This window comes from Bactrocera dorsalis, chromosome 1, assembly GCF_023373825.1.
Source record: "Bactrocera dorsalis isolate Fly_Bdor chromosome 1, ASM2337382v1, whole genome shotgun sequence".
Classification (NCBI taxonomy): domain Eukaryota; kingdom Metazoa; phylum Arthropoda; class Insecta; order Diptera; family Tephritidae; genus Bactrocera; species Bactrocera dorsalis.
In genome coordinates this window covers 110,114,811-110,142,059 of record NC_064303.1, presented here as the reverse complement: position 1 = coordinate 110,142,059, position 27,249 = coordinate 110,114,811, and the positions used below count along the sequence as shown (strand labels likewise).

At 36.6% G+C, this 27,249-nt stretch overlaps 3 protein-coding genes and 1 non-coding gene across 6 annotated transcripts in view; 2 read left to right on the top strand and 2 right to left on the bottom strand.

Annotated features, from left to right (window-relative positions):
• The window catches only part of LOC105230811 (uncharacterized), a 31,339-nt gene that overhangs the window by 2,299 nt on the left and 1,791 nt on the right, over positions 1-27,249 (top strand). Inside the window, exon 2 of the transcript XR_007421809.1 lies at positions 26,195-26,838. This is a non-coding gene — a transcript (uncharacterized LOC105230811). The remainder of the gene's footprint in view (positions 1-26,194; positions 26,839-27,249) is intronic.
• Positions 6-9,095, bottom strand: LOC105230832 (uncharacterized). Its single transcript, XM_049449075.1, has 21 exons — positions 8,948-9,095; positions 8,768-8,889; positions 8,495-8,702; positions 8,241-8,373; positions 8,043-8,176; positions 7,643-7,968; positions 6,721-7,003; positions 6,413-6,617; positions 5,824-6,203; positions 5,193-5,758; positions 5,006-5,136; positions 4,766-4,946; positions 3,576-3,725; positions 3,014-3,509; positions 2,624-2,859; positions 2,383-2,562; positions 1,853-2,321; positions 1,652-1,779; positions 671-1,593; positions 223-607; positions 6-156 (listed from the first exon to the last, which is right to left on the bottom strand). The coding sequence occupies exons 1-21, from the start codon at positions 8,982-8,984 to the stop codon at positions 73-75; spliced, it is 5,757 nt and encodes a 1,918-aa protein (XP_049305032.1). The 5' UTR covers positions 8,985-9,095; the 3' UTR covers positions 6-72.
• Positions 9,146-10,164, top strand: LOC125775256 (39S ribosomal protein L10, mitochondrial). The gene is made up of 2 exons (XM_049449225.1): positions 9,146-9,326; positions 9,387-10,164. The coding sequence occupies exons 1-2, from the start codon at positions 9,305-9,307 to the stop codon at positions 10,127-10,129; spliced, it is 765 nt and encodes a 254-aa protein (XP_049305182.1). The 5' UTR covers positions 9,146-9,304; the 3' UTR covers positions 10,130-10,164.
• On the bottom strand, positions 10,580-14,813 carry LOC105230810 (uncharacterized). 3 transcript variants are annotated; one of them, XM_011211797.4, is made up of 4 exons: positions 14,569-14,809; positions 12,346-12,423; positions 11,051-11,968; positions 10,580-10,978 (listed from the first exon to the last, which is right to left on the bottom strand). In XM_011211797.4, exons 2-4 carry the CDS (start codon positions 12,393-12,395, stop codon positions 10,750-10,752), a joined length of 1,197 nt encoding a protein of 398 aa, XP_011210099.2. In that variant the 5' UTR covers positions 12,396-12,423; positions 14,569-14,809; the 3' UTR covers positions 10,580-10,749. The 3 variants fall into 3 exon arrangements, with proteins under 3 accessions (XP_011210099.2, XP_049305176.1, XP_029408105.2); XM_049449219.1 differs by lacking the exon at positions 12,346-12,423 and having other exon boundaries at positions 14,569-14,813; XM_029552245.2 differs by lacking the exons at positions 12,346-12,423; positions 14,569-14,809 and adding an exon at positions 12,091-12,325.

Sequence of the window (27,249 nt, the reverse complement as noted above, 5' to 3'; positions counted from 1 at the left end):
AGCAATAATAAAATTTTACATGTGACTAAAATATAAAAATAAAAATATTATTAAAAACACAAATCGTTTTACTCAATATTTCGAATCGCTTTGCTTTCGGTAGTGTTTCGAGATAATACCACGCAGTAGAATGGGTAAAGTTGGACCCAAGTGCAGCTAAAAAAATCGAAAATTTCATAAAATTATATAGTGATAATATTTTTTCCTCTATTTCTCGCTTACATCTATATATAGATAATCCTCAAGCACTTGTCCCTCTTCATAGAACTTTGCTTCCGGCTTGAGCAGTACCACAATGCGTGCTTCACCACTGTAATAGTTCGTTTTGCTGTTGCTAAATATTTTACATAAAGTAAAGTGATGCCTGTGATCTTCATACACCGATTTATTTAGACTATTATAATAGTTTTGCAGTTCTTTGCGCTGTTTGGCGCCCACTTCCAAGCGTGTATGATGTTCTGTCTTATCCAAATCGAAGGAATGCGCATGCTTCACCTTCGGATCTGTTTCCAAATCAATGACACGTTCGTACATATTGCGATAGCGTTTGCCAAACAAGCTGGGCGATTTCTTTTCAGCCGCATAAAATAAATAATCATGATCCTCACTTCAAAAGTAATACCAAATATAATTTGTTTAGAAAATTTTACAACTATAAAATCCTACAAACCTCTTTTTGACTTCGAAATCCACATATAATCCCGGTATTTTCACCTCGGTACGTACAGCCGCAATCAATTTGCCTGGTCCATGGAAATGCAGATCGATCGTGAACTTTCGCAGCTGTCCCAAAACCAATACGTTCATATTTAATACGAAACCCTGCTGATGGAAGGGCAAGGGTTGTGCGGTGAAATGCTTCAAATTAATCGGCATTGATTCACCATAATTGCTGATCAATTTCAAATAATCCTGATGCACCTTACGCAACAATGCAACCGTTTTGGGATTTTCACGCAATTGTCTGATGAACTTTTGTGTCTCAATTAGCTGTTCCAGCACGCTAGCATGTGGCAGTTCCGCATTATTATTAATAATTACATAGGTTTTCATCATGCGATAGAAACGTGCCTCGCGACTACTCGACGTACTCTTGGAGCTGCCTGTGTGATAGCTACTGAGCGAGTATTTGGTTGTTATCATACTGACATTGTCCTCCTCTCTTGGCGCTGGCATATCCTCATCGTATTCGGTGATAGATTTGAACACATCGAAATGATAAATTATTTGCAATAGTTCATATTCTTCCAATATTTCTTCAATCTCCTGCTCGGGTCGTGCTAATTTAGTTACAACTTCAATTATGGGCATAATACCTTGCCCACGAAAATGTATAGTCTGTTCTTCACTTTTATTAGCGTTCACTAGTATGTCGTGTGTGAATTGCTCGGAGAAACCCATCAGACCCTCGACTGTCAAGAGTTTTGACTTGAACTTGCAAATGTCAAAAAATTTCTCTCCGATGATTTTTGCATATCCTTGACTGAGGCGTTGACTTTTGTCCACCACAGTTTTGTGACTTATACTCAGTGTGATGGGATATTGTGTGACGTTTATTATTCTTACTGATGTTTTGAAGAGCTCGTACCATGGCTGAACAGTTGTGAAGAGATAAGGTATTAAAAATATAGACTATAATTGGAAATATTACCTGAATACCAAGATATACGTTTTCCGAAGAAAATTCCATAACTTTTTCCAAATTAATTAGCGTTATATCAAACTGTTGAGGACAACTACCAACTGTGTCTAGCACAAAAATTGCCGTCTTAGCATAACCTAAAAATTATTCGAAAGTATATAACGTTAAAAATCCCACAAATATCTCATTCGAGGTATGCAACAAGTTTACCCGGTTTTACTGGCGGCAAAAAGAGTGCAGACTGCACTGTATCAAATTTCGATATGTGACCGGTCTTCTCAATGAAATGTATGGTGCGTTCACTATCACACTCTTCTATACTCTCTTGTGATATATCATAGGAATCTTCCAACTTCAGACCATACAAAACTGCATCCAAAGTTTTGCGTACAAATTCGCCGGAAGAACAACGTCTCGCACTCAAACAAGGGTCATATGGATCATCGACTTTTAACATATAACGTTTATGTTCCAAGTCCAAATTGTTTATGATTTCATTGATGATTTCGTCAACGCCGATCGGATCTTGAAGTTTATGCAGTCTACAACGATATTTCTGGTAACGCAATGTCAAATTTCGTTGGTAAAGTGAATCTTCATCTGAATCGCTGCCATCAATATCCAACGTGCGTAGAATTTCGGAGAGTATGTCCAATGAGAATTTATAAGTATCATCATACTGTAAAGGCGTGAAATAATAATTATTTAAGGAATAGTTCTAAAACGTTTATCTAACTTACATCCGAAACATACGTCGTTTTCTCTTCGACTTTCTTCCATTTGTACTGTGCATTCAAGCATGAAATATTGCGCAGCTCCACATAGGTTAGACTAGCGTTTTCTCGTGTAAATAGTATCATATCCGGTTGCATGATTCTCAACTCTGGACTGCGGATTTTCAACTTTAATTGCAGTGATCTCTAACCAACGTTTCTTCATTTAGTTTAAACTCAAGCACATCTCTTAGATTTTTGGTATTACCTGATATTTGTTATTTGCTTCGCAGAGAATACGCCCATCGACGGTGGAACAAAATTCGTCGCGTATTGCTGATTTATTCAGCGAAATTATAATTTCTTTTTGCTCCAAACCAGTCATGGGAAAATGTATGATCTTGGCAAAATTATGCTCGAATAAGTGTTTTATTTTGAAAGGTCCCACAATTTTGAGCCAAACTTTGCACTTCACATCCACCATGTTTTTCAGACATGCTATGGCTTTTAACATGAAAGTTAGAAATAAAATAATAACATATTATGGGATATTACGAGTAGACTTTTCAAAGATTGAAGAAGAAACTGTTAATAGAATTCTCGTTTAGATTTGAGACCTGTAATTTCTACTAAACTAATATCTTAGTTGTATGCTTACCCAACACCGGATGTTCTTTATAAAAATGCGTTCTATTGTACTCCATGTTTATGAGTTTCTGACACCAATGGATTTCCGGCTCCATGAATGTGGCCGTTGCTGTGAATCGTGTGGTGTGCACCTTTAATTTGTGCTCTTGATCAATAGTTCTCACACGAAATTCATTAAAAATTACACCCGCTTCACACGAATCAGCCGTTATATATAGTGTTCCCTGCGATTGTGGCTCAAGGCAGATCATCTTCGGTGATACCGTTAGATGACCATGACCAAGTTCAATAGCGCATTTCGTGATATTATTACGCAGCTTATCAATATACATGCAGTACCTATGTTTTCCTCTATTTGTCAATTTCACCTCCTGTGTGTACTTCGGCACATCCGATTCGTACCTATCCAGACAATTAATCATAAGTGTACCACAATTGTGACCTTTGAAAATGTCCGGTTCCACGCCAACGGGTGAGCCTTCTACAACGTAGGTAAGTGGTATTTCCTGCAGAATTGTGATTAATTTAGGAAGGGTTGTCAAATTATACCAAGTATATGCCACCTCACTTACTATAGTATTACTGTTGGCAACACTTATGACCAAGGTATTGTAATAGGTTTCGGCATCGTAGAATTTTGAAAAAATTGTTATATAAGTACCCTGTCCTTCAGGAGAGAGTATGGCGCCCCTGGGCTCAACATATTGGTATTTCGAGTTTTTCTATTAAGATAGATCGCAAAAAATATACACATGTGTATATATAATATCCAGTAAAAACAATAAAATTAGTTTAATGTGGACTGTGTAATAAAAAGCTGTCACAAGGTTTGCCTGGAAAGTAATAGGACTGATTTTCTTCTGCCACGACTATACTTCAGAGCGTACGCGCACTAACTGGATTCGGTAGAGGGCGTTCCTAGCTAATGAACGAGCGGCTGGTCAGTTGTCCCCAAGGACCTGGAGAGTCAGAACAAACATTTTCGCGCGAGTGGCACAAGCCGAAGCAGCTTTCGTTAAAACAGAGGGACGCGATTAAATTCAGTGTGAAACTCGATAAATCTGCGACAGAGGCGTTTGATATAATCAATCAGGCTTGCCCAGATATTGCTTTAGCAAGAAGTGGTGCATTTCGGTGACATTATGCCTTTTTGGAGGGCCGGGAAGAGGTCGCTGATGAAGACTGGAAGTATGAGCAAATCCAAAGGGAAAACGATGCTCATTGTCTTTTTTTTACATCAAAGACATCGTCCACCTTGAATTTGTTCCTCCTGAACAAACCGTCGTTTCTCAAGAAACTCAAACAAAGTGTCAATCGAGCCCAAGAAGACATTGCAGACGATTGGATGCAACAGCTACCCAACCAAGGCCGGCATCCCAACGCTTCCGCACTCATCCTACAGCCTGTGGCCGCCTCAGACTCTTTTTTGTAGCCTTTCCTGAAAAGACCGATGAAAGGGGATCCAGGCAGCAGTCACCTCGGGTCTCAAGGTTATTTCGGAGAATACCTTCCGTTACGCCTTCAATGCTTGGAAATTTGAAAGCTTTTAAAGAACTGTAACGATTGGTTCAATAAATTTTTGTAATCGACTAAATCCGATTACTTTCCCGACAAACCCTGTACTTTGTTTAGGGGGTTGACTGAAAGTTAGAAAGTCTCACTTATTTCTGTTGTTCCGTGTTTTTTAAGCGCGATCTCAAATAATCTATTGATCAAAGATTAAAATCTCTCAAGAAAGCACAGCTCTACGCTTTTTGCTTACCAATTTCACTGTGAACCTAGTCACCGTTGGCGTTTCATTTGTTATATAGATATGTTCTGCCGTTGTTTCCAGCACTTTTTGTCGTCTGTGAACTCGTGTCGCAGAGACTTTAATTTTCACAGGCTTGACATCTGCGACTATATGGAATGGCGAACCATTTAAATTTCCTACGATTTTAATGCTGAAAATAATTGTAAATTTTTTATGATATTTAAACGACTTGTTGTTGTTGTGGCTTACAGTCCAGAAAGCTTAACTTTGCCTAACCGACGAAATATTACAGTCGAGTGTACAACAACTTTTCCAAAGGCGGGTATGAAGAATTTCAAAATATTTTCGGGAAAAATCATTTCGCCATTTTCATCCGAAGGCTGGAAACAACAAAAAAAAATGTAAATCTGTGAAAAAAGTATATATATGTAATTACTATAACATCGTAGTAAAAGAATCCGGGCACGTTGAATGAATTCTTAAAGAGCATAGCACATTGCACCTCATCATCAATGTACGTCTCTTCGGACTCGTAGTTAATCACTTGTGTAAAATTAATAATGGGCAGATGACAGGCATATTCCATCCAAATTTTGGTTGTAAACATTTTGGAAGATACGAAAAATTTGTCACGCAAATCCCAAGAGAAATCTGTTTTTTTCTTATTCAGTTCCTCTTCGGTTATTGGACAAATGCGTACGTTGAGCGCACGATTGAATAAGCCGACTCTGTTCGGTATGAGCAGCACGGTCACCGTTTTGCCCGCATTCGGTTGCAGATATATAATTTCCTTGTCACAGTAAATCTCCTTCGGATTGAAAGGTATAATATTCCAATCCATTTGTGCATAATTTGCGAATTGTTTGAGCGAATTGAAGTAATTGGTCTTTAGTAGCACATCTAAAGTTGCGCTGACAACACACTCTTCAACCTCTTTTTGCTCTAAATGGCGTGATTCTCTTAATTTCCTTATAATGGTAAATGCGAAATCCGGTATTTTCTCTGAAGGAGGAGAAAAAATAATATAAAACTTTGTTTAGAAAGTAAAATTGCATTGTTTTGTTCACCTAAGATCTCCTCCTCAAAATATGTGCTGCATGTGGACTCCTCCGTGCTTACGGAACGATACGAAAGTAATGAATCCGATCTGCTTACCAACTGCACCGTTGGTTCTTCAACTGCATCGGGCTCTAATTCTTCTTCCGCCATTGCAATCATTGCGGATATATAATCCTTAACCGTTATCACTGGCAAACCATCAGCATCGTTCACATTAAGTACCAAAGGTATCTCGTCACCATCTTCGCCAACGGTGCATTGCACCGCAACCGGTATCATAAAAGGATTCACCATTAATATGAAACGCTTACAGGGTATACCAAATGGCACACAACCAATATCCAATTCATCCGGAAACATTTTAACGCGTGCATGTTGCGAGTGACCTCTGTTTTGGCGCGAGAGAGTATATGTATGTTCGTGTTAATTTTCAAGTTTAAAATTATAAAAAGTGATATAATGATTCCAGAGGACATACATTTATACTTCAAAGTTTTCATATCTCAAGTCTAAATAATTATTATTTATAATACTTGTATATTACTTTCATACAAAAGTTTGACAAGAAAGCCACAACACTTGTACTCGTACTCATACCTTATGTTCACTTCTTCCATGTCACCATTTCTGACCTTGAAACGTAATTTCGCCACAAAAGCTCCTACCACCTTTGAGAAAAATGAGATATGAAAAATTCCGCTTTTACAAGGTTCCAAATCGAAACCCTCTTCCGGTTGTACAACAGCGCCGGCTGTTTCAAAATTATAAACATCTTTGAATCTAACAAAGGCATTTACTTTACCTATTGGAAAGAATGAAGAGAATAACTGTGAAAATTTGAGCTCCCAATTAAACGATCCCACGTTGTGGAAAATCACTCAAAAAACAAATCGAAGCATACTCACCATCTATATTTAACACCTTAATAACCGTGCAGTGTTCCTCGCCCATGTAAACAGTTCGTAAGTATATATCTTTTGGTGTGATTTCGACCTCTGGTCCAATAATAGAACCTTGAAAATTTATTAATTGGCGGACAATGGACATTTCTTCGCCTATAGTTAAAAATAATATCGTCCTCACTTTGTGCGGTGATGGTTCTTCTTCCCTAAATTCACACTCCTTAAGCGAAACCGGATGAAATATGACAGGGATCTCCATAGAACTTTTACCTTCAATCGTAAAGCTCTGTCAACAAAGATTATTGAATTACAAAAATTTATTTATTTAACGATTTAAGTGATTTAGATGAAATTTCGAGGATATCTTAGGACATTGAGTGCAATTTCTAAACTTCGGCTATAGCGAAGAAATAATACCTTTTAGAAGTGTATTTCGTATAAACATATAAACTATTTTCAAGTCGAATTAAGGTTATTTAATAAGAAATAAATATCTTCTATGAAGAACAGTATCTTAAATTTGATCGATCAGATTTTTTCTGGCAGCTTTATGCTATTGTTGTTCGATCTAAATATTTTGTTCGGAGATTTTAACATTGCTTGAGCAATAATCTGTACCAAATTTGGTGAAAGTAATTTGTCATCTTAAAAACTTTCTATACAAATCTTGATTTTGATCGATCAGTTTGTATGGCAGCTATATCTATTGAAGTCCGATATAGACGGATCCAACAAATGAGCAGCTTTTTGGGTAAAAATGCACGTTTACAAATATCGATCTACGTATTTCTTAAAAACTGTGGGACTAGTTCGCGTATATTCAGACAGGGAGACGGACTTAGGTAAATCGACTCAGCTCGTCATGCTGTTTATTTATATATACTTATATATAGTACATTATGGGGCTTATAGGGTTAATACACACCTCATTGTCGATACGAAAGTGTTTATAAGCCACCAAATCGCATTGGTGGGGTAAGGGCGTATGAATGATATTAAAGGAGCTGGAACTACGTATGGAGTACGATTGTGATTGTCTTGCATCCATTTTAAAGTCAAAATTTTCATCCAATTGTTCGGGATCGGTAAAGAATGTGGTTGTAAAAGTTTTATCCTCATTCGATTCATTACAAACGGTAAAACTTCGTGTTGTTTCGCGTTCATATTTCAACGATTCGAAGGTTAAGAGATTTGTATTTATGTAAAAGGAGTTTATTAATGGAGTATGCATAATTTGAATATCAAAGCTAACTGTAAAAAAATGTACCATAAATATTTTTTTTTAGAAATTAAGTAAATTATAATATCAAGAGATTTATATATACCGATTTCGATTTTAGTTTTGATTATATCTTGCATTGTATTAAGATTATTCACTTTGAGTACTAATAGCACTTTTATACTGTCGCGCGGTGGAATGCGAGTTTTGCTTTGGGTGACCTTGATATTCTTAGGATAGCTAATTAGATAAGTTTGTAACAGAATTAATAATTATTTTTGAAATATTTTTGTGTAATTTTTACGTTCTAAAAAAAAGTGTTTGGACATCTTTGGTTGGATTGTAGGCAACAAATTCGTAGTAAGCAGAGTCATCTAGCGTTGTGGAGGGGAAGTCAATTGATTTTGGTAGATAACATTCATTCATTGATTTTGATACTAATAATAATAGTTTATAAAAAATGTCTTAGTTTACAAGCACATACTTTAAAAATAAAGTTATTTCAATACCAAATAAATAGATTAAAAAGGGTAACATTAAAAAATATTTAAAACTTACTAATTGGAATCTCAAAGGTTATATTTGGATGAGCAGAGTCAATATAAATATGCCTGCATTTGGTGTGCGTACTATGTGCATTCGGTTTAATGACGACTTTTATTTCAAAAATTTCGTCCGGTTGCAAATAGGTATGTTCCCAATATCGAGGAAATGTGATATTTGTATCCAGTAGGCTGTCCGTATAATATGTTAAATTGCGGGGATACTGATATAATAGTAAGATAAGAAGTAAAAAGGTATTATATTATTGTTATTTACGAAAATTCTCACCAGTCCCTTATTCTTTATGGTAATAGTCTGTGTAAATATCTCATTTTTCTTCATTTTCTTGCAAATAATAATGCGCGGAACTATAATCAACGTATCCACCAAATTCCGCATGTATGAAAAGTCTGCATTAAAATATATTAAATTTAATATTACAGTTAAAATGAGCTAATTATTACTTACATTGTTTAGCGGAACAGCAATAATTCTGTTTCGCCATCTTTGCGTATTTTTCCAATATCTATTTTTTTTTTCAAATAGAATAACGACTTTTCAAATACACAAATTCAAAAATATTTTTTCCGTCAATTTACGTTGCCCATTCACAAACAACCACTGATTGAGCCATCGTGAATGATCACAAAATGTGAACAGCTGTTTCTATTTATTAGCGGCGCGTTGCTCGTGTGAAAATATTTTCTGAATTTCTGTTATTAAAGTGAAATATTTTACAGTTTTCACAAAAATTATTGCGCTTGCAATTTGTGTCGTGTGACAACTTTCGTAACATAAAAGTTTAAGTATAAATACAAAGTAACTATGTCACAGCTAATCCGACAAGGTAAGTGACTTGTGGTTATACAACAAGACTGCCAATTGCTAATTGCATTACATTTAACAGTAACGCTGCTATCCTGTCGTACACCTATCGCACAATCGCAACGTTTCCGTGGTAAAATCAATATACAACGTCCAAAGGCGCCCCACTATGAACGTGCCAAGGTGCTAGCTGCCGCCCAATATTTGCCGGCTAAAATCGAACAGCCCAAAAAGAAAAAAACATGTTTTGAACGTCGACAACGTGAAGCAGATGTAGAGAATCCCTATATTGCGGTAATTGCACGCGAAGTACGCAATTGGTTTGAACATTCACGTATGGTTGGGTTCTATCATCTGAATTCCATCAAAGCTGACGAACTATTCGACCTACGCGTACAACTGCACAAACAAAATATGCATTTAAAAGCTTATGGTAAAAAAATTGTACAAAAAGCTGTTGAAGGCACACGTTTTGAAGCAATTCTACCATTATTCGAAAGCAATAATTGTGTAGTTTTCTCAACTCAGCCGCAGGTGTCGCAACTTCTGCGCATTACACGTCGTGTGCCACAAATGTTATTGATGGCTGGTATTGTTGACGAGCGTTTACTAAATCGTAATGAATTAACGGCATACGCACAATTACCGGGTCTGCAGGCAGCGCAAGGAGAATTAGTACAAACACTAAATATGGCAGCGAGCAATGTTGTTCAGCAATTGGAAACTCATCAAAAGAATTTTGTTAATGTGCTCGATGTATACGCAAAGGGTGAGGCGAATGAAAATGCGCCTGCCAAGGAGGCAAACGAAGAGGAGAAGGTGTGAAGTGAATTAATACACTAGTGCCTAAATATTTAATAAAAAAAAATTAATATAATTAAAACCCCAAACTTGTACTTTCAAACAAAAAAAAAATATTAACAAAGTGTTTATGTGTGAAAGTGTTTGTATGAGTGCTATAAATATGAGAAAACTAGATATAATTGAATGGAGCAACTAGGAATATCTACTTTACTGCCCTGGCTATTATCAATATTATTAGGTAGGATTTTCATTTCATTTTATATCATTGAAATTTATTATTTTACATATCTTTTAGTTTAATTTATTTATCTTTCATTTTACAATATCTGATTAATTTTTATCATTTTTAGTTAATTTTATCATTAACTGTTTTTATTTTTCTTATTAACCATATTTTTCCTTTACCATATTTTCTTATATGAAACATACCTACCATTACTTTATCATTATTAATTTAATGCCACTGAAGAATATTATTTATTCACATTTTTTATTTATTCATTCGCTCATTTCACTCATTTTTTTTTGTCTTTTTAACTCATTACTATTGATGTCAGGAATATTCGCTTAGTCTTTTGCACCCATAATTTACACTGGAATGCTGTGAATGTTCATGTTTATTAATTTATATGCAACAATTGCTAGGAACTAATTGCATTGACAGTCTGTAGGCACACACCGTTATGATTGCCATCCCTTCTCCGTTGTCGGCAATTAAATGCCATATTTGCCAATGCTTCTGCGGCGTCTAATTCTAGTTGTGTAGGGCAGGTATTTAAGGATTGACGTCGTGCGACGCCACTGGAGTTGGTTGGTACAATGGTGATGCGCCTTAATTGCTTAATGCGTTGTTTCTGTTCCATTTTGCCACTATAAATATAAAAATAATAGTAACTATATGATTAGAATCCGACTGTATTGCCAGAATTTCATATAACTTACGTTTTGCCATTCCACTCGATAAAGTAGTTGTTTTTGTCTGGTGTAAAGCGTGCCGCACTCTGTAACCATTTGGACAGCGCTGCATTATCGCCATTGCGAACCCCATCGCCGTCATCTCCACTATGAAGAGCGGCTTCGACATCGAACTGTTTGTTGTTAAATCCATCATTAACAGTGTTCGCATCACATTGTGGTGCCATTGAATTTGAATGTGTGCCATGCGTATCGCGCAGATACTTTTCCATCATTTTCTGTTTGTACTTTGCTGTGTGAGTGGTTGGGTTTGGCTTTTGTATAATTTCTGGCTGTTGTTCTTGTGTTGTTATTGTTCCACCATAAAATACAGCGTTGCCTGGCGAATTATTTGCGCTCTCAATAACCGCCGTTTTCACATTTCGACTATCGCATGCTTGATTTTTCATAAAGCAACTCATTTTGGGTTTTCTCTGGACAAAACTATCATAGCTACAACCGCCTGTTGAGCTGGTTGCACCTTCGGTGCCGCTAGAAATGCCGCCTTCACGTGATTCATATTCGTCCTCATCACTGTGCTTACCCATGTCTTCGTCACGCTCCAATTCATCTTCTTCCCAAATGCTATCTTCCGAAGATATGCTAAATTGCTCCACATTCCCACGTGCGTTTGTATTGTAATGCTTAATAAGATGACCCCAAGATCTTTTATCGCGCTCCAGCTCTGAGTTTTTTAATTTTCGTCGCCAGTTGGCAAACCAATTGCAGATTTGTGTGTATGTAAGGCCGGTCTCGACAGCTAAGCGCTTCTTTTCATCACGACTTGGATAGGGGTTTTCGCGCCGGCGCACAAGCCAATCTTTAAGCATGCGCTTAATCTCGGGCGTGAAAAGTCGCTTAACAAGACGCGGCTGATGTAGATCATCTTCTGGTGGCCAAGCGCGTCTAAAAAGTACAAGGAATTTATATAGTTTTCGAAAATTGCATATAAAAGTTTAATACATGTAAATAATGTAAGCAAAACTTCTAAACGCCTTAAAGTATGCAACACATGCTTGAAAACTTACGTTTTTAATGCACTTATTAGCTTGCAGCCAAAAAAATAACGGTTATTCACGCTTACAAACAACAAACGCGCTTAAACGCCTTTCGGTATGCAGTGAAATATTCAGAAAATGCAATAACTCTTATTTATGTTAGTTAAGTGTACAACTATAAAAAAACAAAAACATTTGTTAGCAATTGGCCGAAAGCTCAGTTCATTTAGTAAGCGTCCAAACAAATTAGCTAGCCCTGTTATGCGCACTCACGCACGGACGCACCTGCTATGTCGTCGATTACGTTGCGGACGGCCCGTCATAAATTTCTCCATTTCGAAAATTAATGCAACTGACGATTTACTATTTTTAGAGCATAGAAAGAGAATAAAAGCTTTTATTTTTCTATAGTATAGTTTTATATATACTTGTATATAAATAAATCTCCATGTTTTTCAATATTTATTTTGTTGTTGCTCACATTTGCAGCGTTTTTGCGATTTTTCGTGCAGAGTTGTACAATAAAATCTTGAAATGTCACAAATATTTTCAAGATTTTTCATATACAGTATTAATAAAACACATTTTACACACATACATATATATCGTCACCTGATATATACATTTTTACCTATGTGTATGTATATATAATTGATTTTATTTGGTGTGACTATGTTCAATTTAGGTAAAATGACAACCTAAAAAATTCTTAACATCTGATTTGGCGTTGCTATTCCTAGAGGTATTGAACCCTGTTTGTTTAGATTTTTTGAAAAAAAATTATTTTTTATTAAAAAATATTAAAGCAAATTTTACAAAATTTTAATATTTGCAATTTAAATAATTTTTTTTTATTTTTGCCAATTTAAAGTTAATTTTTTTTTATATTTTTGCCAATTTATAATTTTTTTTTGCTCTGCGAATACCTCTTTTATTCACTGTTTTCGGGTTCTGCTATTTTATTAATCATAAAATGTGTGAATAAGTGCACTAATACCCCTTTATACATACATATATAGTTCGTACATGTGTATCTAGTTATTTATATTGAAAATATTCACTTTCAAAATATTGCGTGGGTGCTTAGGCATTCACACAGCTCTTATATTTAAGCTTCTTGTTGTCACACACAAACTGAGTTTTCATGTTTTTCACACAATGACGAATGTGTTAAGCAAATGTCGCAAGGAAGAAAGCAAAATTCTCAAAAAAATGATATTAAGCGCTAAACTTTTACTCTCTGCTCGGTTGCTTGCAGTATTTTGTGTGTTTTCGAAGAGCTAAAACCACCTTTTGATTTCAAAATATCTCACAGTTAGTAAATCTGCTCGCGGAGAAAAATCGCACAGCTGTACAGCTCTATATACTTTTATATGCAAATATGTATGCGTGTATGGGTGTACATCTTCTCAGACCTTGGATATTAGGTTCATTTATATATAAGATAAATATGTATGTACGTACATAGTAAATGCACGTATTTGTCGTTAAGCATATTTAAGTTCAATTTATTGAAATTTTTTTTAAATTTTTTGAGTTCTTTTGATATTTTTCAATCAAAAAAAATTTTTATTTACTGTTTTAAGTTTTTATTTTTTTTTTTTAATTCTTATTTTTTATTTATTTACTTTCAATTTATTGAAAATTTTTTTTTAATTTTTTGAGTTCTTTTGACATTTTTTAATCAAAAGAATTTAATAAATTTTTTTTTTAATTTATTGTTGTAAGTTTTTTTTTAATTTTTAATTTTTTTTTCATTTTTAAAATTTTTTTCATTTTTAAAATTTTTTATTTTTTAATTAAATTTTTTTTTTTTAATTTTCTAATAATCTTCAAACATTTTTCTTTAACTTGAAGCTATGTACATACATATGTACATACATACATACATGTTTTTATTTTACTGTATGCTGTCTCTTTTAATATATTTCACGCACTTAAGTGACAGTTTATTGTCTTCAGTATCTATTTTACCACTATTTGTCGTGCAAAGTATTTTGTATAAATATAAATAATAGCGTAAGCACTGACGAGTATATAACAAAAATATTTGCGATGATTAACTTCCTCATTGGCACCATGAATTAAATAAAACTGTTGATTTCAGGTAGTGAGGTGCAGAAAACAACCTTCATGTTTTCATGTTTTTTATTCCATATATACCTCTTCATACAAATTGTGTAAATTATATAATATATTTGTGTTGACAGCAGCGCTCTCAATTATTTAATATACTTTTACACATATTTGCATATATAAATATTCCAAAAAAGTAGTCCACGGCCTCATTCACAACTTGTAACTTCAAAAACATTACATAATTTCCAAAAATTTAATTGGAACTGTTCAAAAACATCATTTATTAACATTGCTATGTATTTTAAAACTATTTTCATTTACTCTTATTTTTTATAAAATTCACATAAGCATTTGTTTTCAAATATTTAGCTTGAAATCAAATTCTCTTCCATTTTTTATTGACAATTTTCTATATTAAAAAACACCCACCTTATTTCAAGAAAGTTTTTACGGTATTTATTTATTTATTTTTACCAGCGTTTCGCTTGAACAACAGGCGCAGACTGTTCGCTATTGATTTGCCTCAGCACTCACTGACCATTGGGGAAAAGTTGTTTTTTGTCTTCATCTTATTTTCCTGATTTTGATTTAGATTTTCGTGCCTTTTGTTGGGAGAGCCATTTCATTTTCATACAATTAATAGATTTTTGAAATGAGCATTAGATATTTCTGCAGTTGTGCTTTGGACGCTGCGAGCGTAGATCTTTAGGCGCCGCAAATTTATTTTTACCTATGCACTCTACAGGCGGCCATGAATTGTTCTTCTACAATTCCAGCAGTTTCTGACGGATATTCTCACGCAAACGTCTCAATACTTCCAAATTAAACTTCTTATTGACCGTTTGTCCTTGCAAACACCACGAATATCGAAAAAAAAAACAATGAGCATCATCTTGATTTTTGGGAAGCTTTGGCGTGTTCTTTTGGTTTCGGCATGTTTTTTCCTTCATTCCGATAATTGTTGACTTGTTTGCATGTCAAACTGATAAACCCATCTCTCATCGGCAATTATAATGCTCTCCATGAATGTGGGATCGCACCATCAAGCATGCCCAAAGAGACCTGTTTATGGTAGTCTCTTTGAAAAAATTCAGCTTTATCGGGACGAGTCGAGCAAGAACGTGTTTCATACTCAAAATATCCACTAAATAATTTTAGTTATTTCTTTTTTTAATTTTATTAAAATTTTTGGCGATCTTCGCCTTATATCGTCAACAAAAATTTTATCCTTATAGTGTCAACCACTTCAGACTAGTAGTATGAATACATGATCTTGCCCAGAATTTACTCCATAAATATTTCTGGATATCATCCTCATTATATATATTAACCGATGCTTGTCGTAGCATGCCTCCCACTAATTGGTTAAAAAATTTCTCTCTCTCTCTCTCGCGCTGTTTTGTTGTGACATTAACTGTATTTATTTACACTATAATTAAATAGATATTGAAGGCATTTATTCTGACGGAGCAATAAAAATAACCTTAGCACTGATTAAAAATAGAGCGGCATCTCATTTGAATGTTTTTTGTTGTACTTACGTTGTCCAACGTAATATACAGTATATAAATGTATGTGTATACAACAGTGCTTAACAAAACTATGTGTATATACATATGTATTTTTTCTGGATACATTAGCTAAGAATGGGATTTCCCTTGTGGATTCTGGATCTTTCTCGCCCATGCTAAAAAATAGTAGATCGGGAGTGCTTGTTGTGCTTAGGAAGAACCACTGCTGCCGTCGGTATACTCGTAGTTCTAAAGGTTCGCGTTGTCTTATTGTTAACCGAACTTAAGTCTACAATTTAGTCCCATCTCCTCAAGTGAAACAACGTGATTGGTTTCGTCGTTTCAAAGGCGGCGAGTTCGATGTTAACGACAGTCCGATTGAAGGAAGGCCAAAAACCTATGAAGAAGGTGGATTGGCGATGTTGCTTGAAGAGAATCCGGGTCAAACGCAAGCACAGATTGCTTCTTACGATCTTAATACCAGGAGAGGCACAAAAAAGTGATTCTGCTGCATGAAACCGTCGGCCTCATGTTGCTAAACCCATTAAAATCTGCCTTCTTCTTCTTCTTTACTGGCGTAGACACCGCTTACGCGATTATAGCCGAGTCAACAACAGCGCGCCAGTCGTTTCTTCTCTTCGCTACGTGGCGCCAATTGGATATTCCAATCGAGACCAGGTCTTTCTCCACTTGGTCCTTCCACCGGAGTGGAGGTCTTCCTCTTCCTCTGCTTCCCGCGGCGGGTACTGCGTCGAATACTTCCAGAGCTGGACTGTTTTCTTAAATTGGAAGTCCCGCCATATTTCCCAGATTTCCGTCCGATTATTATTAGTTGTTCCGTTCGTTGGCACAGGGTCTGGCCCAGAAGCAGTTCCACTCCCAAGACGACAACAAAATGGCTTGATATCATCATGAGATGCAAAATTTTACCATAATAATATTCGAGCTTTGACAGAAAGGTAGAAAAAAGTTGTGATCAGCGATGGTTAATACTTGGAATAATTCATTTGTAAACATTTTCTTACAATAAAATTGCATTTTTCTTAAAAAAAAAAAACACCGAGAACTTAGTTACGCTCCTAATAGCTTGACAAAAACCTAATTGTTCTAAGACTATTACGTCCGCATAACCTAACCAAGGCCTTCACCAAAGCTGAGTGTAAGTGCAACAGTCTGCATTTTTTTGTCTTCCACTGTATTCTATATAATTTATTTTTAACAATGTGCACATAGCGTACACAAATTCACACAGAAATCACTTAATTTGCTTAAAATACTATTTAGTCTCTCCAATTTTCATTCATTAAATGTATTTTCGTAGTTTTACGGTGCCCATTAATTTGATTTCTGAACCAATTAATTGTTATTTAAGTACACGAGTATTTTACATTAAACAAAACATGATTTTGTTCACATATACATAGCATATCATTTACATGTTTTCTAGGTATATAAAGTTGTTTTTTTTTATCAAAAGTGTAAACGCAATGGATTCTGCGCAGTAGCGTGGAAAAGTCATGTTTTCTCTCAGTAATTTTGTTTGTTGTTTTTCATGTATTTTCTTCTTCAAGCAAACATTATTGATAGTCGTGAAAAATTATTCGTTCGTAAATCAATTAGTAGTTTAGTAAACAAAATTAATTTATTTGCATGAAATAAATAAAGGGTGTTGAAGAATCAGCGATTCGTTTTGAAAACTTTTTGATTCCCTTGATCCATTAGCCGATCTTCAGGAAGATCTCCGAAAAAAGTTGTCTGGAACGAGCAAGATTTTTCTGTTTAAATTTTCTAAAACTCTATGTCACAACAAAAATCATTGATGGACATGTCAAAGTTTTTATTTTTCACAAAATGTCGGTTTCCCAAAATTGTCGTTTTTCGTTCGTTGCAAAAATTTACACTAAAGAGTGCCTCACAAAAAAAGTTATTATCAAGAATGTTACTCCTTCGACCATAACCTGAGAATATATCTAAAAAGGGCGTATGAAAATTTTAAGTCGATCGGTCTAACTGTTTTGAAGAACTTTTCATCACCGGCTCTGAAAACAGCGTTTCGAGAAAAGCGCTTGGGCTAGGTTTAATAGGTTTTGACTTTGGTATACGTTTATCGTACGCAGGACATGACATAGAAGTCTGTTGGACTTTGATTTCTATGGTGTGTGGCATATCAAATAGGAGCAACTCTGCTCCTTTCTTTCTATTTTCTCTCATTGCGTTTATTGTGAGTCTCTTGTGGTTTGACATTATCATTGTTTCCCGCGAAGACACCTTGTCACTTCCAAATCACATCGCATCGCGGCGCGATAGTCGCCTAAGCACTGACCAGGCACGGTAGCAATCTGGCAATCTGAAGTTACCTTCTTCTCAGCGATTAAAAGTTGCAATGGTCCATATATGGAGAACTGGGCAGTACCCAGTTAGCAGTAGTAGTTCGAAGATCGATTAATACAGTTTCACCATCTTTTGTTGTTTCATCTCAGACAGCTTCTTTTTGTTGTCCGCTACAATCACGGTTTAGCAAACCACTTGGAATGATTGCTTCGACAGACGCAGGGGAAATCCCTTATAAAAACAAGCCATTTTTTTCTTAGGTTAAATTAGGCCTGTATTTTTTGAAGGTCACAGCTGACTACTCTCCTACATTACTGGTTGGCAATTTAACTTTGTTACATATTTTTTTAAATTCAATTTCAAAAATATTCGAATTTCAAATCAATTACCAAATCTTTCGACATAACAGTTTGACTAGCATTGCATTGCTTAACAAATTGTTTCCAATAATTTATTTAAATTCTTTGAAATGTAAAAAAAAAATATAAATAACGAATATGATAATTCCGGTAGCTTCAAGTACCTTTAATAATAGGCTCTGGAGTAGTTTTTCTCGATATCAAAGGACTTTTTTAACGATGTCAAACATACATATATAGAAGTTGCTTATAAGCAACTTCGGGGCTGAAAGGGTTAAACCATTTAATTTGTAGATAAGCTTCGGGCTGAAACACAGAAACCATAATCTCGCTTATTTAAAATCCTTGAAAAAATTAACACATTGACACGGACAGAATGCCAAACTAAGAAGAAGCATCTTCTTCGATATCATCTTCGACATAAAACCTAAACGTTAACACTCACATTATTCGAAATGCTTCGAAACATTAACAGACTGACCCAACGGACAGCGCAATAAATTCGCAACACTACACGCCAGTGCTACCAACTATCGGGAAAAACTTTTCATTATAAATTCCCGATACTTTTTACAGAATCTACTTCAACCATAACAGGTACACAGCAACTCAAGAACAGCAACAGCTAGCTGTCGTAGTATAACACCAAACTTGGCAGTTTATTGAGACAACACAGCCAGACAGGCCAATTGGTGGAAATACACAAGCGTCACACACATGCACATCCACACAGGTATATCGTTTGCACCACTTGGTGGTACGCTGAGCATTTTGAAGATACAAGAAACTCAGCTGTTGACAAACAGCTTAAATGGAGTGACTCTCGTTTCGCCGCCGTCAAGACACTCAAGCGTCCACCTACTTATTAGCACATACCAACCAACCAAGCGACCCGGTAAACGGCCACCAGGACGGAATCAACGCTATCGTCGTATCAACCAAACAACCACCAAACGCGTTGACGACATTCGTCGCTCGTTCGCTCGATGCCAACCAACAAACTCGAACGCGTTTGCAGCACTTGCAATGTTGCCGAGTTTATACGTACTAGGCGCTCAACAAAAATCGCAGGTGATTGTTGCGAGAAAATTGGCAACTTTCCGTTGCAGCTGTTAAAATATACTCGACGAACAGCCGGCGTTAAAACGAAATTCGAACGAGTGTGTGAGGTGGTTGCGTTGTGTGATTACGCGGAGAAATAAGTGTTGCCGCTTGACTTGAAAATGCGATGAGAAGGCATGTTTTGTGTCGCTGGAGATATTTTGTACTTTTGTTGAAAGTGGTGTGGTAGAGCAAGTAATGTTATTGGGGATAAATGGTATTTGTGTGTGTTAGGTAGAAAAGCAGTAATCTCCTATGTCATTTGCTAATGTCTCCGATAATTTTTCCTTCGATTAACTTAAAATTGATTCACAGCTTTGACAGTTTTCTCGAAATTTGAGCGCTTTCTTATTGTTTCCTTTAAAAACTAAATTTTTAAGGCATTTGACGCTGTCATATGCTTTTATCTAGGTTGTGTCATCTGAAAAATTTATCTCCTTATCAACAGTTTTTTCTTATCAAAATTATTATGATCAAAGACAAATAGTTTTTTCCTTACAGGGTTTTTATGCGTATGTTCCTAATTTATAGTTCGGTACACGAACAAAAAATATACATTTTTGTCCGTCGGTTTACAGAAACATTAAAACTTCCATGAATGTCACCTTCAAATGAACACTAAAATTACATAGTACATACATATATACTCCGTAAACAGATACGTTGTACAAACGCGCCGAGTGCGTCTCGACTTGGCAAAAGTGAAAACCTTCAACGGCTTAAGGTGCGCTCGCTACAAACAATCCATCCGTCAGTGGTGCGACAACGTAATGAGTACGCGTCTTTAGTAGCTCGGGGGGTCACTTACCTTTCTACCTACTTTTACAAAATTCGAGAGTTCAACAACCGACGAAACTACCAAAAATCACTGGCGTACATTGAACTCCGCACCACCACAATGCCGACGCTCACACGCATAGCGTATTCAACGGCGCGCGGCGTACACACGCGCAGCGCGCAAAACAAAAGTGAAACAAATTTCTGACCGCCTTACTAGGCGTAAAGAAACGCAGCGACAGCGTTTACCCGCTAAATGTATGCTCCACATATGACCAAACACAGCGCGCCTTCAATACTCGTAGCTGATTGAGTTCGCTAGGTGGCGCGTGTATTTAACCTGGCGATAGGTGTGAGTGAACGCGGCAGGCAAGCGCTACGATTCGACATGTGTTTTCCAGGTAAGGCGTGTGAGTGAGATGGTGCTACTACTGCCTGTGGGTCTTTTTATAAAGGCAGTTTTTGCTTGTGCCCAAGCGCTTAACTTTTTGGCGGTAAACAGGTTTCGAGAGTTGTGGTCGTTTGCTTTCTGGGCATTCGTGAGGCGCTGTTAGCTGATGTTGAGCTCGCGCTGAACGCGCCAGCGCCAACAAAAAGCGCGTTCGCCGCGCCGCCATCGTTGAATTTGAATTGGAATGAACGCGGTAAGGCGGTGAGTAATGAGCGACGCTAACGAAACTCGAATAAGCTTCGAGTATCGTACATGCCAAGCCAACCAGAGTTGTTGTAAAAGTATACAGTTCTAATGATTGTGCTGATAATAAGTTCTTCTGTGCACTCGCGCTTTGTTCGCGCGCTGCCATTCAAAATATCTTTGTTGTTATACACACATTTCATACGACTTTGTGTAGAGCTTATCGGTTTTCCGCTGAGCTGCTAAGATTAAGAGTTTGTGCTTGTTCTTGTTTGTCGCTCAATGCCATCCGTGCGACCGCCAAAGAACAAGGTCATGCCATTGACCTAACCGCGTGCGGCATTGAACACAAGGTGAAACCTTGAAGCGCCAAGGTTATGTCCTAGTTTCTAAGGATGCTCTGGAGCACACACGTACAGCAAGCGGAAAGTGTATCAAGGCTGACCTTCAGCGCGCGTTTTCCGTCGCTGGGCGAAAACACTGCGCAGAAAATGTGGCGGCGGCGCTTTGTCCCTTCCAGTAGTCGGGAGTACTTGCACTGCATACGTCGACAAAAACGTTTTGTGGCTTTTGCTTTGAAAAGCGCGCGCTGGATTATCGTTTACGTTCGCAGTTCTGTCCATCTTCACGTTGTATACAAAACGCGTAAGACGGTTGCTGCGCCCTTCCCTGCCATTTGATACGCGCCATGCCGCTGTTAGCGTGCACTCGCTCCACAAAGCGTGGCTGCGTTTTGCGTGCTACTTTCCGTTTTCACAGCAAACGTCAAACGACGTAATGTCGCTATGGTTGTCGCTGACGTTTGCCGTGTCGTGCGCACATGTCGGCGGCTGCACAGCGTTACCGATATTTTCACTAGGCGCACAGAATGGGCCTAGTCGCTGCTTAGACATTCGTTACGGCACATTTTGTGCGCGCTCACCATACTTTTTCGATAATATGCCACTGTGGGTTAGTACTGAAAACATCGATTTTAAATATTATAAAAATATTATCTTGATCAAAAATACCTATATACGATAAAAAACACTCCTTTTTAAGGAGATTAAGAATTGAGTGATAAAGATGTTTGTTTTTAATTTTTCAGTTTTTCTTTTATAATTTATATATACAATATTTTATAACATGATAACTTTATACTATTTTTTTAAGAAATTTAGCTATATTTTTATATTTTATTCTACATTTTTATTGTTTATTTTGTATATATGTATGTATGTATTTTTTTAAATTTCTTAATTAACTTTTATATAATTTTTTTAATATGTTTTTTTGTGTAATTTTTTTTTATATACATTTTATTAAATATTCTTTTAAAACATTTTTTCTTCTTAATATTTTTTTAAATATTTTTTTTTAATATTTTTTTTTAATATTTTTTTTTAAATCTTTTTTTTTTTATTTTTTTTTTTTAATATTTTTCTATATTTTTTTTTTATATTTTTTTAAATATTTTTTTTTTATATATTTTTTTAATTTTTTTTTAATTTTTTTTATATTCTTTAATCTTTTTCTTAACTAACTTGTATAACAATATGTAATATTTGCAAATCTCCTCTATCACTGTTATTGAACACTGTGGTCTGGTGTACATTCTCGCGCACAATCCATATGTCTACATACATATGTACGTATATAAATATTTAATGTTTGCTTGGCTGTATACACAGATTCACTTTTATTATATTCTTGTGTACATGACGTACGTAAATGAACCTTTTGGCCGAAGCCAAGCGAAGCGAGCGACCTCTTATACGGCTGCACGCCTAACCTTGCCTAACAGCACATTTCCTACTCGACGCGCAGTTAACGCGAGCAACGTGCTCGCTCGCTCGATCGATTTTCGTGCAAGTCAAATAACTACAAACAGCTGATTTACTTACTAACTACGGCGGACGAGTGTTTGGGTGGTTGGCTGTTAAGCGAAAGTGTATCAAAAGGGGTTAAACAAGTAAAAAATCGATGCGTCGCGTCAGCGTTTGGAATAGGGGCATGGTCGTTATTTGCCTTATATTGTTTCGAAAAGTGTTTTAATAGACTGCTACGGGACGGAGGGGTGCTAGCGGTGCTGGCTGGCCTGCTGACTGGGTCGATAGTGTCGACGAGTACGAGACGAGCTGTATACGTGCGCGCCCATATTAACTGGCAGTGGCTGTGTTGTGACCGTGTTACCGTGGTTGGCTGTTGCTCGACGTCGCTTACTGCATTCGCCTTCAAATGGCAGCGGCGTGCTGTTGTTGTGTGGCCCGGTTGCTGGTTGGTGCTGTTGCTCAAATAGCAGTCGCAGCACTTTATTGGTCGTTGCCGTGCGAGCATAGCAGAAATGAATTTCGAAAATTTTGTGTTGGTCGAATCGTACATCCCGAATAATAGGCGCACAGCACGCGGCGAAAGTGTTTGCATTGTTACAGTTGGATGAATGTTCTTATTGGCTGTCAGCGCCAGTGTTGCAGTTCGCTGGTGGCTGGCTGGCTGTTTACCGCTGCTGCTGCTGTAGAGCTCTGACTTTGGTTTCGGTGTTCCTGTTTTCCGCTGCTGTTTTTGCTTTTGCCGCTCTGTTGGTGTATTGTTGTGCCATCGCCGGCGTAGCTGTGTGTGTGCGCGACTGCTATCGCCCAGCGCCTGCTGTTTCGCAGCCATTCTTTGCTTTATTGTTTTGCCTTTTGCTGCTACGGCACTACAGTTCATATCGAATACTATTGTTTTCGCACACATGCACACATACATATATGTATGTATAGCTATGTGCGGTGCCAGCTGCTGTGCGTTTGGTTGGCTGTTCTTGCGTTTTTCTGCTATTGTTGTTTTCCCTCTTTAAAATGAAAACGACAATGGCAGCTCACTTGACACCGTCCTCACACCAACGTTGCCGGGATTATGATTTTTGCCTTTGGCAGCGTCTGCGCCCGTTTTGATTGCCGGTAAGAGTCAACAATCAGCTATCGATTACACCGTACTTTTATGCAGCGTTGAGGGAATTATGTTTGCATGTACATATGTATGTATATTTGTATGCGTTTATTCGCAATGGTTTGTGTGCTTTTGTGCGCTTAGTATTTTGTTGGTTGGCTGCTGACGCGGTTGGCTATCAGCTGAGGGAATAATATTCATTGACCAACCAAAATTGTTCGATAGGAGACATAAGTGGCCACTTCGAAATTTGTATCAAATGAATGTGTGTACATACTTACATACATATGTATGTATATTTATTTATCTTTAAATGTGCTTATAGTAAAGTAAATAGGCATTTTATGCTATTTATAATTAAGAACTAAGCTTTGGGAGGTTACATGGATTTGTTCGGGTAATTAACAGCCTTTTTTCAAAAATTTTTTTCTGATATAAAAATGATTTTTTTTTTGTTCGAATTTATTGTTGTTATAGTTTTTTTAGTTTCACAAAGAAATTCTGAAATTTTTGGAAAAAAAGATTTTACACTCGGCTATTGCGACGCCATTTCCGGCGACCTCAGGGAAAAAAGGTGCGCCAGCGTTGGCAGGATAACTCCTTACAGGATCATTCCAAGTGAAAAAATACGTGCTTTAGTTAAAACCATAACTTAGAACTTGGACGAAAGAAAAAAAATGATAATTGGATTTTTGATATTTAAAAAAAAATTAAAATCTCAATAAAAATTTCGGGGCATTTTTTTAAATAGTTGTAATCGAAAAAAATCCTTCATACAAGTCTTTAGGCATTGTATCTCAAAGACCTGTGTAAAATTTCATGAAGATCGGTTGCGTAGTCCTTGAGAAAACTTGCTAACTGACTTCAAAAACACAGATTTAAGAAAAACTCGTTTAAACGCATCGCACTTAGCCTAGCTAGCCTCGAGCGCACAAGTTCTCAAAGCTGTATCTCCGAAACAATTACTCGAATCAACTTGAAAATTTAGGACAATATTCTAGAGGCGTTGTTGAATTTAATAAGACAATAAAAAAATCAATTTTTTGAATCCCGTCAACCTTAAGTGTGCCAAAAAGTTTGTAACAGTTGGAAACGTCGGAAGGCCTATAATATAAGTATATGTATATATCTAATAAATGATCAGTGTGATCAGCTAAGCCGATTAGCCATGTCTGTCTGTATGTTTATACGTTAATTAGTCCTGCAGCTTTTTTCATCTCTTCGTTGAGGGCTACTCAAAGGATATTTGGTCTAATACCGGAGGCCGTAAGCTGCTTCAGCCATATGTAAAAGAATCGTTTATGGCCACTACCAAGTGAATGTCGCTCAAAGAATCTGCTTTCTCCAGACTGGATAATATATCAAGCAAAGACCAAACTCAACAAGTCACTCATCATCCTCGTCCTGCTATATGGTGCAGAGGTATGGACGATGACAACATCTGATGAGTCGACTTTAGAAGTTTTCGAGAGAACGGTTCTGCGGAAGATTTTTTTCCTTTCCACATTGGCAAAACAGTCGATGGAGCGATGAGCTGTACGAGATATAAGTACAACGACATTGAAATAGTTCAACGAAATAAGAGACAGCGACTTTGTCGTTCGAATGAATCACAACACTCCAGCTCTGAGAGTTTTCGACATAGTATCCGCCGGGGGAAGCAGAGGAGAAGGACCTCCACTCCGTTGGAAAGACCACGTGGAGAAGGAACCTGACTACACTTAGAATCTCCAAATGGTTCCAAACAGCGAACAGGAAGAACGACTGACGCGCTGTTGTAAACTCGGCTATAGCCGCGTCTACGCCAATAAATAAGAAGTCCGTCACATAAGGTCGATTTGTCAGCGTATTTTGCAAAATTTCTTCATAATTTGACACATGTTACCTAGGAAAATTGGAATATTTTTTCGTTTCGTTTCGCTAAAAACTCCTATAGTGTGAATCACGTGATGCGCGAAAAAAGAGCACAGAATTCTAATAATGACTATAAAAATAATTATTTTTTTCTAATTAATAATTAATCAAACTATCATAAAAACAAGAGCACATTCAAAAATTTCATGAACTAATTCGTAATCAGGGCACTTGAAACCATAAAGCTAAGATTGCCAGGGCATCAAACAAAATATATTTTTTTGTAGAGCTGTAGCGCTTAGGACGTGCTTTCCAACGTTTTTTCCCTCATAAATATGTAAGAGGCAACACTGCACACCTTAATCAATCAATTGCGGTGGCAAGGGGTATTGAAACTAAAAGTTGTCTAACGGAAATTACAATAATACATAATAATTGTTTCTAAAGATAGTCTTAGATCCAAATATATGCATAAATACGTATATTTTTAGATACATCTTTGTAAGTTTTTCATCCTACATACATTCCTTACAAAAATTATGCTTTAAAATATAAAAACTAAATGCATTTTCTTTCAGCTTTCAATTCAAATGAACGCATTAATGCAAAAATGTGCAACAATGATATCCAATGGCCGCAAATGAAAGTAGGGAAAATTGCAACGTTTTGATTGGAGATTTAATCGTACTTTTGCAATAGGTTATGCCACTTGAAATTGCCCCCACAGCACCCGAACCAACTCCAGCCGCTGTAGGTAGCTATGGCATTCCATTAAGTATTTGACCGAGCGAGCGTCCACTTGGCAGCATGGCTGTGCGTTGCTGTGGCACGGGCGGTGGATTCGATTCGGTCGTCGTGATTGCTTTGTGCTTTTTTTTGCAGCAACATTAAAGTCAATGTGTATGTAACGAGTGAGTACCTACTACAACTACTAGTACTTACCGTCATGCAAGCCCGTTTATCGAGGGTGGAGTCCAAGCACCGTTGATTGGCCTGCCAACTCTGTTGCAATGTTGTGCCATTGGTAGATAATTTTATAGGCATTTTGAGCCTATAAACGAAAACCGGAAATAAACGAGCGAACAAATGAATTAATATTCGTTCTCAAGTACGAATGTTGTTGGCGCGCTTACAACTACAAACGTGGCAATTAAATCGAATATATTTCACTGACGAGGGGAAATGCTGTGATTAGCGTGGATAATGAATAAAAATTTTGAAGGTGGGTGCATTATATTTAGTAGAAAGTAGGTATTAAGCATGTAGAAACATAGATATTTATATTATATGTACATACATACATACATACATATGTATCGGTAGTCGAAAAAGTCTTTTCGTATTTTGTCAATAGATATCGTTGCAGTCGTATATCTCCAGTGCTGCCAATCACATGGTGGCATACAATATAGTGTTGGAAAGGTGGGATTTTAAGCTTCATTTAACCAAAAAAGGAAAGTTGAAAAAAAGTTACAATTGTTCAAAATGAGTGAAAATAATGAAGAATTTCGCTAAATTTTGAAATTTTGTATAAAAAAGGGAAGAATGCCACACAAGCCACTAATGAAATTTGTGAAATTTACGGAGACGATACGTATCAGTTCGTGTAGCACAACAATGGTTCGGTTATTAT

What these genes read in the sequence shown, in the direction of transcription:
- LOC105230832 (XM_049449075.1), bottom strand. Translation starts at nt 8,984, where the DNA reads ATGGCGAAACAGAATTATTGCTGTTCCGCTAAACAAT. An exon ending in CAAAACTAAAATCGAAATCG is followed by an intron (nt 7,969 to 8,042) that starts GTATATATAAAT and finishes ATTTTTTTACAG; the next exon opens with TTAGCTTTGATATTCAAATT. An exon ending in AAACGACGTATGTTTCGGAT is followed by an intron (nt 2,322 to 2,382) that starts GTAAGTTAGATA and finishes ACGCCTTTACAG; the next exon opens with TATGATGATACTTATAAATT.
- LOC125775256 (XM_049449225.1), top strand. Translation starts at nt 9,305, where the DNA reads ATGTCACAGCTAATCCGACAAG. An exon ending in GTCACAGCTAATCCGACAAG is followed by an intron (nt 9,327 to 9,386) that starts GTAAGTGACTTG and finishes TACATTTAACAG; the next exon opens with TAACGCTGCTATCCTGTCGT.
- LOC105230810 (XM_011211797.4), bottom strand. Translation starts at nt 12,395, where the DNA reads ATGGAGAAATTTATGACGGGCCGTCCGCAACGTAATCGACGACATAGC. An exon ending in CGTAATCGACGACATAGCAG is followed by an intron (nt 11,969 to 12,345) that starts GTGCGTCCGTGC and finishes TGTACTTTTTAG; the next exon opens with ACGCGCTTGGCCACCAGAAG. An exon ending in ATCGAGTGGAATGGCAAAAC is followed by an intron (nt 10,979 to 11,050) that starts GTAAGTTATATG and finishes TTATATTTATAG; the next exon opens with TGGCAAAATGGAACAGAAAC.